The following is an 18,245-nucleotide window of genomic DNA, read 5'->3' as shown; positions in this document are numbered from 1 at the left end:
CAACTCTGTAAGCATCCTCTTTGGCCTGACGAAGCTGCCTGAGTTCCACTGTAAACCATGGTTTGTCGTTGTTAAATGTTAAATAAGTCCTAGTAGGAATGCACATGTCCTCACAAAAACTGATATATTATGTAACAGTATCTGTGAGCTCGTCCAGATTGGTGTCTGTAGCCTCAAAAACACTCCAATCAGTGCAGTCAAAGCAGGCTTGTAGTTCCAGCTCTGCTTCGTTGGTCCATTTCTTTACAGTCCTTAATACAGGCTTAGCAGATTTTAATTTCTGTCTGTAGGTTGGAAGAAGATGAACCAGACAGTGATCAGATAGTCCCAAAGCTGCTCTAGGGACAGAGCGATATGCATCCTTTATTGTTGTGTAGCAGTGATCCAATATATTTCTGTCTCTGGTTGGGCATGTGATGTGCTGTTTGTATTTGGGCAGTTCACGTGTGAGGTTTGCTTTGTTAAAATCCCCAAGAATAATAATAACAACTAATTGTTGTTCCATGTCTGTGATTTGATCAGCCAGCTGTTGCAGCGCTGTATTCAAACACGCGTTTGGTGCGATATACACACTCACCAGAATAAACGAGGAAAACTCCCACGGCAAGTAGAAAGGCTTACAGTTAATAAAGAGTGCTTCCAAATTAGGACAGCACATCCTCTTTAATGTTGTTACATCTGTACACCAACTTTCATTGATGTAAAAGCATGTTCCACCGCCTCTCGTTTTCCCCGTTAACTCCGCGATGCAATCCGCTCTGAACAGCTGAAAGCCCGGCAGAAGCATTGTATAGCCTTCATTCCTCAAAACAATGATTGACTGATGAGTTTCTAGAGAAAGCTGTTTCTTTTTTGCCATTTTTGACCTAATATTGACCTTAAGACATGCCAGTCTATTGCATACTGTGGCAACTCAAAAAAAAAAAAGTGTATATATATATATATATATATATATATATATATATATATATTGGTGTACATTCCCTTTAAGCTTAGCCCATGCTGAAATTTTGTAAGCTGGTAACAGTTGCATCCCTCCCACATTGAATAAACTGATCAATTTATATGTATAAGGTTGTTTTGCTTCCATATCTGTATACCATAAACAAAACGGAGCATTCTGACCTGCAATATCATTCCAATCTCCATTTGCATAGGAAGAGTCTTAATATTAGGAAATGTTGAATATCATGATATTGCTTGGGCATAGCCATTATAGTGGCCCCTATAAAATTTGAATGGAGCAATCTCTTTCTTGCAACAGCAGATGGTAAACAGAGCTCAGTTAATAGAGTTTCTTCTGTAAAAATATGTGGGAGAAATTATAATGTGCCACACACAGGAGTTTTTCTGCATGTAAATCCGTAAGCTGAGGCCTTGAGAGAGACACAATGAGAATAAAGAGAAGAGAAGACAATCCTCACATTTCCTTTGGTGCCCCCTCAACAGGAAGACACAGAGGCAACTAATGAAATGTTGGCTGTATCATTAGCATGGGTTCACTCTCTTGCATCCACAGATGTTGTAATCTGTTGTTGTCTGTGCTGTCCAGCATCCTTAAAGGAATAATTTACCCCCAAAAGAATTTACTCGCCCTCATCCAAACCTAAGAAAGTGTTACATATGTGTGGCAGCAGGGGCGTGTTCAAGCATCCGTCCGGAGAGTGAGAAAGTGGTAAGGGCGCTTGCACCTGAGCTAGATTATGTTTAACACCTGTTTCTAATTCGAGTGAGCATGGGGAGAGTGGCATATAAGCAGCCACGCCACCAGCAGAGAGAGAGAGACTCTGGCACAAGGAAGGCCACGGTGCTCCTGAAGCTGTTGCGTTCATTCTGTTGTATTTGTTAAGCTGATATGTTTAAGTAACTACGTGTCCGTAAAAGCTAATGTGTTTAAGTGACTACGTGCCTGTGAAGCTGATGAGTTTGTGAAGTTGTAAAGCTCTGAAGTGGCCGATTAAAAGTCTTACCTGAGCCTGGAAAAACCCGCTTCCCTGTGTTCTCCTTCCCTTCTGCTGTGAAGTTTGTTACAATATGTCTTCCGTGGAGCACAAAAGGGGATGTTTTGCATAATGTTTGAGCTTCTGTTTTCTATACAATGAAACTGGATGGTGATTGTTTTTTTTGTTTGTTTTTACTGCCAAGCTACAAAAAGGAAAAAAACAAAAAAATAAAAAAATAAAAAATAAAACAATTATTTTTTATTTTTCTTTGTTTTTTTTTGTTGTTTTTTTTTTACTCTATATTACTTGATTTGTGCTATATTCAAAGTCTTCTGAACCATGTGGTAACTTTGTGTGAGGAACATACCAAACATATAAGTTGTTATTCACTGAAATGAAATACATAATCTTCAGTGAGATTGTATTGGCTTCAGAACACTTAGAATGTAGCACACGAGTTATACGGACTGCTTTAATGGTCCACTTTCATGCTATGGAAAACAGCAGCTCTGATATCCTGCAAAAATTTTAGTTCCACTGTTGAAAGAAAAGCACACATGCACACTCAAACAATGTGAGGGTGAGTAAATAATGATAGAATTTTCAAATTTGGGTGAATTTATCTGTCAGGCTGTCTATTAACTTTAATATTTATGTTTTTTTGTTTGTTTTGCATTTCAGGTGCACCTCCCTATAGAGATTGCCAAGTCAGGCATTCATCCAGTTTACTCTTGCACTGCTCATTATGTTGAGATGTTGCTCAAAGCTGAGGTTCCCCTGGTCTTCTCTGCCTTCAGGATGTCTGGCTTCACTCCCTCTCAGGTGCTGTATTTTAAAGCTGAAGTATGTAACTTTTTCTGTGCTAAAATACTTTCTCCCATCCAAGCTTTTATGCAGAGGCAACTATAAGTAAGCAATTCATAGGTACATTTTCTCGAAAACTGAAAGCACTGTCTCTGTGACGCTATGAAAATCCTCTGTTTGTTTTGAGCGACCCGTCTATACAAACACAGCCAGTGGTGTTAGTTGGGGGTGGGACTATCGCTTTGTTTGACCAACTGCATATTCAGAAAGCTGTTTTGAAAACAAAGTTTATTTTTGCAATTCCATTTGGTGGCGCTAGTGGCCCAGAAATTACACACTTGTGCTTTAAAAAGAACTCTTAATTTTCTTGTGTGAATCACAAGGTCAATCAGCCAGTCATCATAACCCTTTGAGGAAAATGCACAATTCAAAGTCAAATTCACATTTCAAAATCAAATACTTTGGGTTGTTGGGAGAACTTTTTCTTTAAATGTATACAAGACATTTCACCACTCATCCAATTGACTTCATTCACAATCCTCATTATTAAATGGTGCTAATGTCTTGGCATTTTACCTCATTACTTGCTGCATCATCACAAAAGTCTGAAATCTTATCGGGAGCCGCATTTCTGATGATGTGAATCGTGATCGCTGGGTGAAAAGATGCGTCAGTGCCAGAGTAGAAATGTAAAGATTCAAGGACAGTCTACAGTGACCTGGATGACTGAGAATCTTCATAGACAAATGCCGTGATTACTCAGTGCTGCACTCTCTCTGGTATTTATACGTATGATCTCAAAGCTTTGCCTCAAATCTTCTGTCAGATTTAGTCAAGTATGAACTTTTCCAGCAGTCAAGGACAGGAATTTTGAAGACTAACAATATCTTTTGCATTCAGTGTACTTTATTTTTGTATTCTTTATCCTTTTGACTCTCTCAATAGGCCCAGATCTTTTTTAATTCCACTGACATGACTAAAAATACATTTCTGTGTAAATTAGGTGCCTAGAAACTCAGTAGGCCTACTGTTATTAGAATGGAAGATGTTGTTGGTAAGTTGTTGAGCATGTTTGAAGGAAAAACATTTAATAAAATAAAAAACTTTTTATCTTTGAAAGAGAGAGTTTTTAAATGATTGATATGCATCTAAAACTAAAAGTGATAAGCTTAAAATCTTTCTGAGAAACACGTTTCTGTTGGCTTTATAAGGAACAGGGAAAATAAAAAGTGTTCAAATATACATTTTTATTTTAGTATTTTGTATTTTTATATAATTTTTTTGTACTTTAGTGTTATATCAGGGGAAATCAAAAAGAACATTGCTGTTCATATATTACAAATGAAGCAGTTAGAATAAAGAGCAGAAGACTGTTGTCTTCTTCTGACACTTTGAGACATTCAGACGTTGTGAGTTATGATATTCAGCATGATATTCAGTATCTTATTAAATCCAGTAACCCTTAAGAGAGCTGCCACTTTGTTGTTGTAATTGGGCATTTATAACATTTATTTTTAAAGCTGCTGACGGGTCACCAAGTTTTTCACCATTTTATTCAGCTTGGAGGAAAAAGTAATTTTTAAAAGTACAAATATTCTATGTAGTCTCTCAATTTAATATTAAGGTCACAAAACTCCTAGTATAATAATTATGTATAAAAAAACTCAAATTAAAACAGTTTTAGATGAAGTATTGTATTTCAAACTGCAGGACACTGATCTGATGAAAAAAAAAAAAAAAACATTGTAAAATTAGAAAAATGCACAAGACTCAGACTTTTGAACTGCACTATATGTATGCACGCTCTGACAAAAATATAATTAATGCCAACGCAGACAGAACTATTGAACTGCTAAAGGGTTAAATCAATACATGATTGCTGGTCTTCAGTGTGGCAAGTTTTACACAGCTGACTAAAATGCAAATTACCTCAGTCCTGCAGTGACTACAACATATCTGATGTTCTAAAACTTGAAACTTGTTTCAAAACCAGAAACTGATTTTAAATTTAGTGTCACCTCCATCATAGAGGGCGTCCTTGTCTGTGCACTCGGGAGAGTATTTCATATTCTTGACAAAATTGGGGAGAGTGTCTGAAAGACAGACACAGATGCTGTATAAATTGCCTAGTGGTGTAGCCAGAATGTACAGGAGGCAGGTACGGCAAAATTGGAACCACATCTATGATACTGCAGAATAATTGAACACCTTCTGAGGAGGATTGTAAGACCTAAACACAATCACTGCCACAGAAACAAAACAGCAGTTCATCTAGAATATGGATGAAAGTGAATTCTTCATTTTATAATTCAAAACACAAAGAGGTATGTGATTGAGATTTGTTTCTGTATGCGAGATCCAAGTCTCAAAATGTTTTGATATGTTAATAGTGATTTGTTTTATATGTTGAAGTGTGCAGTGAAGTGGGTAATTTCTGCGCCACCACCGTCACCAAGCAGAATTGCATAAATAATGAGTTTTCAACAGGTTTTCTCAAAGACCCTCCCCATCTACCATTGGTCTGCCAAACCGATAGCCCTACCCCAAACTCACACCATAGGTTGAGCCAGTTGTCAGGCTGATCAGGATGCTTAAACAAACAGAGCAATGTTCTTATAGCCCCACAGATCCTCAGAATTTACAACCTGCAAATGGCTTACTTATAGTTGTCTTTGCATATTAAGCTGGGCTAGGAGAAACTGTTTTAACATCGAAAAATTACACACTTCACCGTTACTTACTATTCTAATAGGGAGTTTGTGATTGACTGGATGAGACCACAGTCCAGAGGGCATTGTGTGAGAATTTATCGACAATCAGAAGTTTTTGATCTCTTGCTTATATTTCCAGCATTTATATTAATAAAAAAAACAAAACTTATTTTTCTGTCTGTCTCTTCCGCCACCTGTTGTTCAGATTTGCATTCAGTGGCTTGGCCAGTGTTTCTGGAACTACCTGGACTGGCCTGAGATCTGTCACTATGTGGCCACATGCGTCATAATGGGACCAGATTACCAGGTTTACATGTGCATCGCTGCCCTGCGACATTTGCAACAGGATATCCTGCAACACACACAGACACAGGACCTGCAGGTCTTTCTTAAGGTGCAGTAAGCTTGAAATATATATACACTATATGGTCAAAAGTATGTGGAAACCCGAGGAGCACACCCAGAAGTCAGAAGTTTACATACACCTTAGCCAAATACATTTAAACTCTTTTTTTCACAATTCCTGACATTTAATCGTAGAAAACATTCCCTGTCTTACATCAGTTAGGATCACTACTTTATTTTAAGAATGTGAAATGTCAGAATAAAAATTCCCAGTGGGTCAGAAGTTTACATACACTTTGTTAGTATTTGGTAGCATTGCCTTTACATTGTTTAACTTGTGTCAAACTTTTGGGTAGCCTTCCACAAGCTTCTCACAATAAGTTGCTGGAATTTTGGCCCATTCCTCCAGACAGAACTGGTGTAAATGAGTCAGGCTTGTAGGCCTCCTTGCTCACAGATTTTCTATTGGATTGACGTCAGGGCTTTGTGATGGCCACTCCAATACCTTGACTTTGCTGTTCTTAAGCCATTTTGTCACAACTTTGGAGGTATGCTTGGGGTTATTGTCCATTTGGAAGACCCATTTGCGACCAAGCTTTAAGTTCATGGCTGATGTTTTGAGATGTTGCTTCAATATATCCTCATAATTTTCCTTCCTCCTGATGCCATGAATTTGTGAAGTGCACCAGTCCCTCCTGCAGCAAAGCACCCCCACAACATGATGCTGCCACCCCCCATGCTTCACGGTAGGGATGGTGTTCTTCGGCTCACAAGCCTCACACTTTTTCCTCCAAACATAACAATAGTCATTATGGCCAAACATTTAAATTTTCGTTTCATTAGACCAGAGGACATTTCTCCCAAAAGTTAGATCTTTGTCCCCATGTGCACTTGCAAACTGTTGTCTGGCATTTTTATGGCAGTTTTGGAGCAGTGGCTTCTTCCTTGCTGAGCAGCCTTTCAGGTTATGTCGATATAGGACTCGTTTTACTGTGGATATAGATAGTTGTCTACCTGCTTCCTCCAGGATCTTCACATGGTCCTTTGCTGTTGTTCTGGGATTGATTTGCACTTTTCGCACCAAACTACGTTCATCTCAGTGAGACAGAATTTGTCTCCTTCCTGAGCGGTTTGATGACTGCATGGTCCCATGGTGTTTATACTTGCATACTATTGTTTGTGCAGATGAATGTGGTACCTTCATGCATTTGGAAATTGCTCCCAAGGATGAACCAGACTTGTGGAGGTCCACAATTTTTTTTTCTGATGTCTTGGCTGATTTCTTTTGATTTTCCCATAATGTCAAGCAAAGAGGCACTGAGTTTGAAGGTAGGCCTTAAAATACATCCACATGTACACCTCCAATTCAGTACACCACCTGTCAGAAGCTAATTGTCTAAAGGCTTGATATAATTTTCTGGAATTTTCCAAGCTGCTTAAAGGCACAGTTAACTTAGTGTATGTAAACTTCTGACCCACTGGAACTGTTTCATTAAAAGTGAAACAGTATGTCTGTAAACAATTGTTGGAAAAAGTACTCATGTCATGCACAAAGTAGATGTCCTAAATGACTTGCCAAAACTATAGTTTGCTAATATTAAATCTGTGGAGTGGTTAAAATTTTTACACTGCACCTACACCTACACTGGTGGTCAAAAGTTTGGAATAATGTACAGATTTTGCTCTTATGGAAAGAAATTGGTACTTTTATTCATCAAAGTGGCATTCAACTGATCACAATGTATAGTAAGGACATTAATAACGTGAAAAATTACTATTACAATTTGCAAAAATTGCTCCACGTGCAGCAATGACAGCTTTGCAGATCCTTGGCATTCTAGCTGTCAGTTTGTCCAGATACTCAGGTGAAATTTCACCCCATGCTTCCTGTAGCGTGTTGTTTGGCACATCTCACACACCTTGTAGTCTAGCTGATCCCACAAAAGCTCAATGGGGTTAAGATCCATAACACTCTTTTCCAATTATCTGTTGTCCAGTGTCTGTGTTTCTTTGCCCACTCTAACCTTTTCTTTTTGTTTTTCTTTTTCTAAAGTGGCTTTTTCTTTGCAATTCTTCCCATAAGGTCTGCACTCCTGAGTCTTCTCTTTACTGTTGTACATGAAACTGGTGTTGAGCGGGTAGAATTCAATGAAGATGTCAGCTGAGGATATGTGAGGTGTCTATTTCTCAAACTAGAGACTCTGATGTACTTATCCTCTTGTTTAGTTGTACATCTAGCCTTCCACATCTCTTTCTGTCCTTATTAGAGCCAGTTGTCCTTTGTCTTTGAAGACTGTAGTGTACACCTTTTTATGAAATCAGTTTTTTGGCAATTTCAAGCATTGTATAGCCTTTATTCCTCAAAACAATGATTGACTGATGCGTTTCTAGAGAAAGCTGTTTCTTTTTTGCCATTTTTGACCTAACATTGACCTTAAGACATGTCAGTCTATTGCATACTGTGGCAACTCAAAAACAAACACAAAGACAATGATTTCTCCCAATTTGGAATGCCCAATTCCCACTACTTAGTAGGTCCTCATGGTGGTGCAGTTACTCACCTCATTCCGGGTGGTGGAGGACAAGTCTCAGTTGCCTCCGCTTCTGAGACTTACGTGGCTCGTTGTGCATGACACTGCAGAGACTTCGCATGTGGAGGCTCATGCTACTCTCCGGAATCCACGCACAACTTACCACATGCCCCATTGAGAGCGAGAGCCACTAATCACGACCACGAGGAGGTTACCCCATGTGACTCTACCCTCCCTAGCAACTGGGCCAATTTGTTCGCTTAGGAGACCTGGCTGGAGTCACTCAGCACACCCTGGATTCGAACTCGCGACTCCAGGGGTGGTAGTCCGCATCAATAATCGCTGAGCTACCCAGGCCCCCACAAAGACAATGTTAAGCTTCATTTAACGAACCAAATAGCTTTCAGCAGTGTTTGATATAATGGCAAGTGATTTTCTAGTAACAAATTAGCAATTTAGCGTGATTACTCAAGGATAAGGTGTTGGAGTGATGGCTGCTGGAAATTGGGCCTGTCTAGATTTAATAAAAAATTACTTTTTTCAAATAGTGATGGTGCTGTTTTTTTACATCAGTAATGTCCTGACTATACTTTGTGATCAGTTGAATGCCACTTTGGTGAATTAAAGTACCAATTTCCTTCCGAAACAGCAAAATCTGTACATTATTCCAAACTTTTGGCCGCCGGTGTAAGTGTATGTAAACTTCTGACTTCATCTATATGTTTTTTTTTTTTGTTTGTTTTTTTTTTAAGTAATATTTCACCCAAAAACTCTATCACAAAAGGAGATGTTTGGCAGAGTGTTAGCCTCAGTTACCATTCACTTTCATTGTATAGAAAGAAGATGCAATAACATTGAATAGTGACTGAGACTTACATCTTCTGTTGTGTTCCTCTGTAGAAAGTAAGCCATACAGGTTTGTAACATCATGAAGATGAGTAAATGATGACTGAATTTTCCTTTTTAGGTGATGTATTCATTTAACTATGGACAATATCCACAGTGTTTAACAAGAAATTGTCTAAATAATTTCATCTTCATTTTGAACATGTGTATTGTTTGTGCAATGTTTTGCATCTTTGTGCTGTCTTTCTTTAAAATATATACAGCACTTAGTTTGATATTTTGTTATATATGCCAAGACATTATATTATATTACACTATACATTTTTAAGAGTGGGCTAAGTGTCCAAATACTTTTGGGACCTCTGTACTTTATACTGTATATGCATTGACATGCAGCCTTTTACAGCCACCAGCATACACTACTTTTTAACAATGAGAAAATACAGAGGCGGTATCATTTTAAGGGAGCATTGTGTACAGTGTACAGTTTTTGCCAGGGAGCATGACTGCAGTAAATCAGATAAAACACACTGTTGTCCTTGTTTCACCCTTAAAAGTTCAACTTTTTAATGTGTGTATGTGTGTGTGTGTGTGAGAGAGAGAGAGAGAGAGATTGTGTGTGTGACAGATTGTGTGTGTATGAGATTGTGTGTGCCATTGTTCACTGTGTAATCTGAACAATAGAGAAACCATTCAAACAATTCCTGAAAGGTTTGAGGATTTGTTCATATCTACGACTACACACCATATCTACATTTCATCAAAATTAAAGACTGGAATGGAAATTACTTGTAACAATCCTTCTTGATGTTACTCTGAAGCCGAATGCAGGGGAACATTTTAAAAGAATCCATTTTGGACGACCCTGACATAACTCAAATCAAACTCAACTAAAGCAGTCCTTTATTTGCTGGATTCAAAAGCAGCTGTCTGTCAGAACTGAACACTTTCAACACTTTAAAAGCCATGATGCTGTGTGTCTTGTGAGTTCTAAGCAGCAGAACTGTTTTAGTCTTTGTTCTCTTTTTTTTTTAAATTTATTTATTTATTTATTTATTTTTTTTTATCAGCAACCATAGGCAGAGAAAGTGTTTTAATGTCTTTAGTTAATGGGTACTTCTAATGAAAATGTAATTTTATTGTTCCATATTAAAGACACCAGTGTGTTTCCATTTTTTTTTTTTTTTTTGGCTTTGTAGGTGTAAAACTTTGGTTTAGCTTTAGGGAAAACATCTGGACATTTTAAATGGGTCCTTATTGTTCTTCCTAATATCTCTGATGTTTGATGTTATCGTTGATGTGTTACTCCACAGCTGTCACTCGTGGTGTGGACATATTTAAACCGCCAAAATCCAGCTTGATCGGGAAATAGGGTACATTTAGGCATATTTGGCCACTTTTTTTAGATGAAGTGCAAACATGCCCAATTCACCTGAATACACCCCTTTTAAAGGGATAGTTCACACATTAGAAAATTAGAAAATTCTTCATCATTTACTCACCCTCATGTTGTTCTAAGCCCGTATGACTTTTGTTCTTCTGTTGAACACAAGTAAGATGTTTTACAGAATCTCAGAGCTGCTCTTTTCCAGAGAATGACAGCACACAGTGAACAGGGGTCATCAAGGTCTACTATGAAACTACCATAAATGTTTTCCATATGAATTGCACACTATATTACAAAGAGGACTAAATAATACTACATTTACACACAGTCATCTAAAGTCATCCAAAAGTTTTGTGTAAGGAAAGACTGAAATTTTAGTCATTGTTCACTGAAAATCTTGCCCTCTGCTGAAGCTCTTAAATTTAATTCATGCTTATGCTTATGTGTTAACTTGAATGCGTGAAGACGAGTCCACCTGGGTTTGATGTCAAAGATATCAAATACAACATGTTTTGTAACCAATTGTGATCGGCCAAGTTTCAATATTGAATACAAGCCACATGGAATACTTTTAAATATTTTATTGCCATTTTTGGAGCTTGAGAGCCCCTGGAGCTTTTGTTGTATGGGAAAGAGCATTATGAGCATCAAAACATCTCCTTTGTGTTCCATTTAAGGTAATTCTGGTTCTAATAGCCATGAGGGTGAATAAATGTTGCCAGAATTTTCATTTTTGGGTGAGGTATTCCTTGAAGTTCACCAAGTTGGATAAGATCTCATCTAATGCCAGACAATCACTAGCAATAGCTTTTAGCAATAACTCCTGCCTTATATAGTGCTTTTCAAGGACTGTATCCTTACTTCAAGTAATAGAGAGTGCTGTCTTTTTGTAATTAGAGCAGACTGTTCAGTGTTCTACTTAGTTTAGTACTGACTGTCTACTGGCTCATGGGAAGAAGAAGGGCTCTACTGAAAGATGTTTTGCTTATTAATGTATCACTCAGATATCTAGTGAGCATCAGCGCTGTATGAAAGTGGACATAATTTGCTGTAAAATCGATTATTCCAGTCATTTGCTTTTTTATTTGTTTGCTCTGGAAGCATTGTGTTTATCTATTTGGTGTGCTATTGGCAAACCAGCTGCTGAGATCTGCAGTTATATCCTCAAAACTGATTATTCTGCAGGCATATTTGAAAGGCCTAAATGAAATTCATCATCTAAACAATGTTACTTATCCCCAGCTAAATGTCAGTATATTAAGCAGAGTATTGTTTATTTGGGACATTATCGTGTAGACCAGCTCACATAGTGTCTGTATTGGACCTGTTGTTTCATTAAAAGGGTCATGTCATGCATATTTTTAATTTGTTTCACTTATAATGTTTGTAAAGTTTTTTGCACAAAAAACAAAACAAACAGTCATAATGTAGTATTACTTGACCTTTTTTTTTTTAAACCTGTCTTTGGACCTCTGTCTAAAATGCTGTCTATTTATGCTTTAAGACACGCCCACTGTTATGATTGGCTAACATCTTTGAAAAGATTGAAAACATGCAAGCAACTGACAAAATCAATCATTGATAGCAATATATATGTTTTGTAATGTCCCAAAATTACAGCAGTTGTTTTACTGAAATAACAATAGAAAACTAAACGAAGCTGGCACACTATTGCTCCCCAATACTTATATTATTAGGCATACAAGATTTAATGATGATAAAATAATGCTACATAAACAGCGAAAATAAACCAAACTAATGCTGCGAATGTGAAGGGTTAATAAATCTGTATCCATTTGTAGTAAGAGTTATGAGGGACGGTTGGCCATCAGGTTTCCCTGTTTCATCTCACCACTTCAATACGCATCCCATGTTGGGAATTACAGGATTGTTCACCAGGTGGGGTCGATTTCCCCTCAAATAGTTTGCCGATTAACCGGTGGAGATGGTCTCCCTCGATTGAATCGCTGCTTAATTACGGGACAATGGGCATCCAAACGCATTCATTGCAGCCAAAATACAGGATGTACTGGCTAACATGAGACAGCTGCAGCTTTACTAGCACATTCTACATCATTGTCTTAGTTTGTGCTCCAAGCTGTGTGTTCCTCTTGCAGAATAAAAATCATTTTATCCAAAACATTATTTGTGAGCAATATTGTATTACTTTGAGAAGTAACCATGTAACAAGCACGATTCACTCCACGTTGAAGTCCTGATCATGGTTTATTTTGCGATAAAAATGTCTGACTTTAAATACATATCAAAATACACAAACAGTTGAAAAAGTAGTATTCAATTTGTTATTCACCAGCATCACTGTCATATCAAAATAGGCACTGCTCTATCTTTCAATATAAGTGTCTTTGCAAAGTCAGAATCATTATGCTTCTCAGTAGGATCCTTAGAGAAATATGGTGAACAGTCTTCATTCCTAAAGTTGTGTTCCTTCTGAAGGATATGCTGCAATGTAGTTTTTCCACAAGCAGGAAAACAACAACATCTGTGGACCCTACTACACATCTTTATCTTTTCGTTGGTTAAAAGCAAACTACTGTAACAATAATATCACTTCCAGTATTGGGGTACCTCAGCCACTCTCTCTTTATGAATTCACCGCAATGATTACTTATGTTGTGTAGGGAGGGAGTATTCAAATTAGCCCTAATCCTACATCACTATGAGGCTGGTCTCAAAACTAGTCATGGGGGGGGGGGGTCTAAAGAGGAAGCTCTTTTTTTATACAACAGTTCATGGTGACCATGTCTGTCAAGCTCCAAAGAAAAAAAACACCATAAAAGAAGCCCAAACGACTTTTGCGCTATACTCCAAGTCTTCTGAAGGCATACGATAGCTTTGTGTGAGGAACAAACCAACATTTAAGTAAATATTCACAGAAAAACTCCCAGACTGGTCATGCATCGCGTGAGAAACCAATGGTGTTTGCACCAATGCTTCAAAACAGGCGTTATTTTTTTTATCTGATGCAGAAGCGAATTAGTTTTAGAGCTTAACCAGAGGGAAAGTTTATTACTGAATTACTTACATTTTTGTTTCAATTTGTCACACAAAGCTTTGATATGACTTCACAAGACTTGGAATATTATAGCACACATGTTGTATTAACTACTTGAATGGTGCTTTTTTGATGGACATTGTAATTATGAAGTATTATTGTTAGGGCTACCCCCTAATAGTCGACCAAACATTAGTTGATGAGAAGAGTCTTGGTCGACCAAGTTTTGATTGGTCAGTTGGTCGCAGAAAAAAAAAACTCCACAGGAAACCGACGAGCATTGTTATTACCGCTGATTGGGCGCTAGGTGGTACTCTATATATATCGCAATATCCAATTACATCGGCAGCCCCCGGGCTGAGGGATTGGTGAATATTTTTGCTTTAGTGATTTTGCATTGAAAATTTAATTAATTTATTTAAAAAACTAAAAACTTAAATCAAATAAATTTCTAAATTCAAACTGCACCTCAAATGAAATGAAAAAGCAATTAAAATAATGAAGTGATCAAAAAAATAATATATATATACACCACAGTTCAAAAGTTTAGGGTCACTTACTCATTCTTTATTTATTTATTTTTATTTTTTTTTATTCACATTTTAGAATAATAGTAAAGTCGTCAAAACCATGGAATAATATAAATGGAAATATGGAAATTATGTTGTGACTAAAAAAATCCCAAATAAATAAAAACTGTGTTATATTTTAGCATCTTCAAAGTAGTCACCCTTTGCCTAGAATTTGCAGACATGTACTCTTGACATTTTCTCAACCAACTTCTTGAGGTATCACCCTGAGATGCTTTTTAAACAGTATTGAAGGAGTTCCCATCTATATGCTGGGCACTTAGTTGCTTCTTTTCTTAATTATTCGGTCCAAGTCATCAATTTCAAAAATGTTTTTTTTTATATAAATATTTTGTTTTGTAATTAAATAAATTAATATGTTGGCACAATTATATTTTTGTCTACAAAACTAATTTCAAACATTGACCATACGCCTTAGGATCAAAAGGTTTTTAAGATCATGAGAAACATTTCAGGCAAGTGACCCCAAACTTTTGAACAGTAAGTAAGTAACCACCTTTCCATTTACCGTCAGGCAAGTATCCATCTAAACATGCAGGCGGACAATTACTCACACAAATGAAGACATAAAAACAATTCTAAATGTAAAAATAATAATTATAATGATGATAATAATCACTGAAATATAAACCATGGTCCGAGGTGGACGTGTTTTTGCATTATTTTATGTTTTAATAAAATAAAACTGCAGAGTTAGGCTGCAGAGTTGTGGTCACAATGAACTGCTCTGTGGAAATAAAGCGAACTGAACTCAAAGCACCTCCTGAGCTGAGATGTCTGAGGTCATTTGCAGCACTCATAGACGATACTGTTCTTACAAAAAAAACAAACATTCAGAAGACAGAAACAAAGAAAGAGTGAGAACCTTTTACATGCACGTGTTCCATGAGACTGCATGCCTCCGTACAAACAGCGTGTCATAAATGCGCATAGACAGCTTATCTGTCATCTGTTCTTAATAATATAATAAAGTGTTAGAGTGTTTCTTCAAGCGCGTGTCTGTGTGTCTATGGGCGAATTATTTGTAATATTAATTTGATAATAATAATAGTATAATAATAATAATAATAATAATTGAATACATTAATGGGAAAAAGAGCCAAATATCGTCTTGACATCGTTAAAGGCATCAGCTATTGCAGATCACTCCATCGTCGATCCCCGAGATCATCGTCTATCGGCACAACCCTAATGTGCATTTCTCTCTATAAATTAACAAAATGTTCAGACAGTCTCCTTGCTGGTCTTGCTTTTCCGACACATTCAGAATCATTACCACTTTTGCTGGTGTTGCTGCAGCTCGCTTCGTGCGTGTGCTTGTAAAATTTATATTTTAATGGCTCATTATTATGGTTTAGTATTTCTCTGTAATGTAGAACAGTGTTAACAATGTTACTTATAACATTCTTTCTCAGCCCTGGTACTCAAACCATTTTCTGATGCCCCCCAAAATATATATATTTAAGCAATTATCATAAACGTGTGACAACTATTTGACTAATGGCTTAAACTAACCACTAGTCGACTAGGAAAATCTTTGGTCAGGGGCAGCCCTAGTTATTGTATGGAATTGTATTGGAATGGAATAAAGATTCTTAAAAATGTCTCCTTTTGTGGTCCATGGATCAATTAACAACATATGGGTTTGGAACGACACAAGAATGAGTAAATAATAACAAATAATGTTTGGGTAAATTTTGTAAACATTTTTTTATAAAGACCTCTCACAGTAAGATTTTGTATAATTGTTTATACTCCGAGGCTGTGAAATTACCATCTTGCATGATTTTGAACTATGCACAATGGGTCATTTTAACCATTTGGCATTCAAGATAATCTTTCCTCTTCTTTGAACGAAATATCCAACTTTTACTCAAATGGATTGAGCACAATCCATTGAAAAGCTTGTAATAAACCCATTCTACATCTTGGCAAAACCAGCTTTTCGAGCACTGCTCATAAACTTTGTGCTTTTGTTCTGCTTGCAGGAGGAACCGATCCATGGCTTCAGGGTGAGTAATTACCTGGAGTACATGGAGGGGCTGGAGCACAACTACAGATCCATGGTGCTCTCGGACATGAGGAGCATCTTACCGAGGAGCAGCTTGTAGGAAATAGATTGCTGAAGATCAGCAGGGACTTTCCAATGCAGCAGTGGAAACTGTTTTTGCCTCATTGCTTGTGGTACAGAATGAGTGTTGGATGTTTGTTGATATACGCAGCTGGAGTTAAAGAAATAGTTCACCCAAAAATGTAAAAAAAAAATAAAAAAATAAAAAAAAAAACAATTACTCACCCTCATGTTGTTCCAAACCCATATGACTTAACTTCTTCCATAGACCACAAAACAAGATGTTAGGCAGAATGTTAGGAGCTGATATCCTCAGTCATCATTCGCTGTTACTGCATCATTTGTCAATACAATGAATGGTGACTGAGACTGATCATGCTGCCTCACATCTCCTTTTGTAATCCACAGATGAAAAAAAAATCATATGGTTTTGGATTTTATACCTCTTTATACAGTGCATGCCATTAAACAAACTATAAGTCTATCCTTCACAGCCTCGCTTTCATTCCCATCAAAAATCGAATATGGCGCTACAGTGTAAAGTATAGGAAACAAGTAATTGCAGTAAATCTGTAAAACTGTTGCACAGGAAAGGAGTTTAACAGAACTTCCAACATAAGCATTATCAAAACACATTAAGAAAAATGTACAAAGTCATATGAACCTTTAAATAAAGAATTACCTGTCCTGAGACTATGGCATGTTTTGCAGTCTCAAATTATTACATGACAGCAGTAAATATGAAAAGTTTAAAGCTTTTGATGTATGATTGCTGTCTTAATAGACAATCAAACATGTGCCGTGATGCATGTTTGATCTTAAATGTCAACACTTAAGTGTGTCATGAATCATAGGCCTTTGACGCAGTAGTGCATGTTCTTAAGGCCTATATTAACATCTGCAGTCTCTTATTTCCTTTCTAAGGAAGCTGTATAGAGAGGCGGCATCAGTTTGACAGGCCATCATTAGCACATAGATGCAATCTCTCACCCCCGCCATCTGTAACTCACACAGTGAATAATGAATTAGATCATTAGAGAGGTGTCTTTTTTTCTTTGCAGCAACTGCTAAATAATACATAGTGTTTACGCAGTATGAGGCAGGACCAGTTATAATTTTATGCTGTGAAAAATTCCTTCCAAGTATATATTTTTCAATCTTTCTCTGTTGCATTTTAAGAAGTTAAGTCCCCATGCATCCTTTTGATTTGTGTATATTCATATTAACATACTGCATTAAACTCAGTTGTGCATCATCAGTTGATTTAATTGTTGTGCAATCTTAACAAGCTGTTTGCATTAATCAGGTTCATTATTTAATAACTCATTGTTAGCCAACAGTCTTCGGAAAAATCCTGAACTGTTGTCTTGTGATCGCTTGTTGCAAATTGACAGTAGTAACCTTTTTGTGACATGGATTTTGATAATGTATCAAATAGACCAAAATGGCAGGATAATTAGAAAAGGCTAATTATGGATAATTAAACTGATTAGGTGATAATTAAGGCCTATCTGTCTCTGTATTGGGCTTGAGGAGTTGGGTTAGCTTGATTTTCTCTGGTAAATAAATATGCTGTTTTATTCTCCTTCATATTAATTTATTCCCAGTAATAACAGTCAAATTTGACTTCCAGAAGAATCTGCTTTGTGAATGTATTTAAGGTCAAGCAAACAGTTACATTACAACAACCACCTGTTGACGTAGTAGAACATTACGAGCATGCACAAACTTACACCGATTGTGCAAAATAAGCAGACAACAAGTATGATCATTTAAACGCCTAAACAGTTTTTCTTTAGGGTCATAAGTGGTTTAAAGGAATTTTCCAAGTAAGCTCAGTTGACAGCATTTGTGGCATATTGTTGATGACCAAAAAATCTGGGTTACAGTGAGGCACTTACAATAAAATGGCCACTCTATAAACATTCAATTACTCACTGTTTCAAAAGTATAGTCACAAGATGTAAACAATATGCATGTTAACATGATTTTAGTGTGATA

General features: G+C 36.9%; 1 protein-coding gene across 2 annotated transcripts in view; it reads left to right on the top strand.

Moving 5' to 3' along the window:
* Window positions 1-17,812, top strand: part of LOC127416038 (protein broad-minded) — a 69,145-nt gene extending 51,333 nt beyond the window's left edge. For both annotated transcript variants that reach the window (XM_051655128.1, XM_051655127.1), the window contains 3 exons: window positions 2,625-2,765; window positions 5,664-5,852; window positions 16,162-17,812. In XM_051655128.1, coding sequence (XP_051511088.1) covers window positions 2,625-2,765; window positions 5,664-5,852; window positions 16,162-16,284 — 453 coding nt within the window. In that variant the 3' untranslated portion in view covers window positions 16,285-17,812. The remainder of the gene's footprint in view (window positions 1-2,624; window positions 2,766-5,663; window positions 5,853-16,161) is intronic.
* The last annotated feature ends 433 nt before the right edge of the window (window positions 17,813-18,245 follow it).

The sequence above is a fragment of the Myxocyprinus asiaticus genome, chromosome 25 (assembly GCF_019703515.2).
Source record: "Myxocyprinus asiaticus isolate MX2 ecotype Aquarium Trade chromosome 25, UBuf_Myxa_2, whole genome shotgun sequence".
In the NCBI taxonomy this organism is placed as follows: domain Eukaryota; kingdom Metazoa; phylum Chordata; class Actinopteri; order Cypriniformes; family Catostomidae; genus Myxocyprinus; species Myxocyprinus asiaticus.
This window is presented reverse-complemented; position numbering and strand designations above follow the sequence as displayed.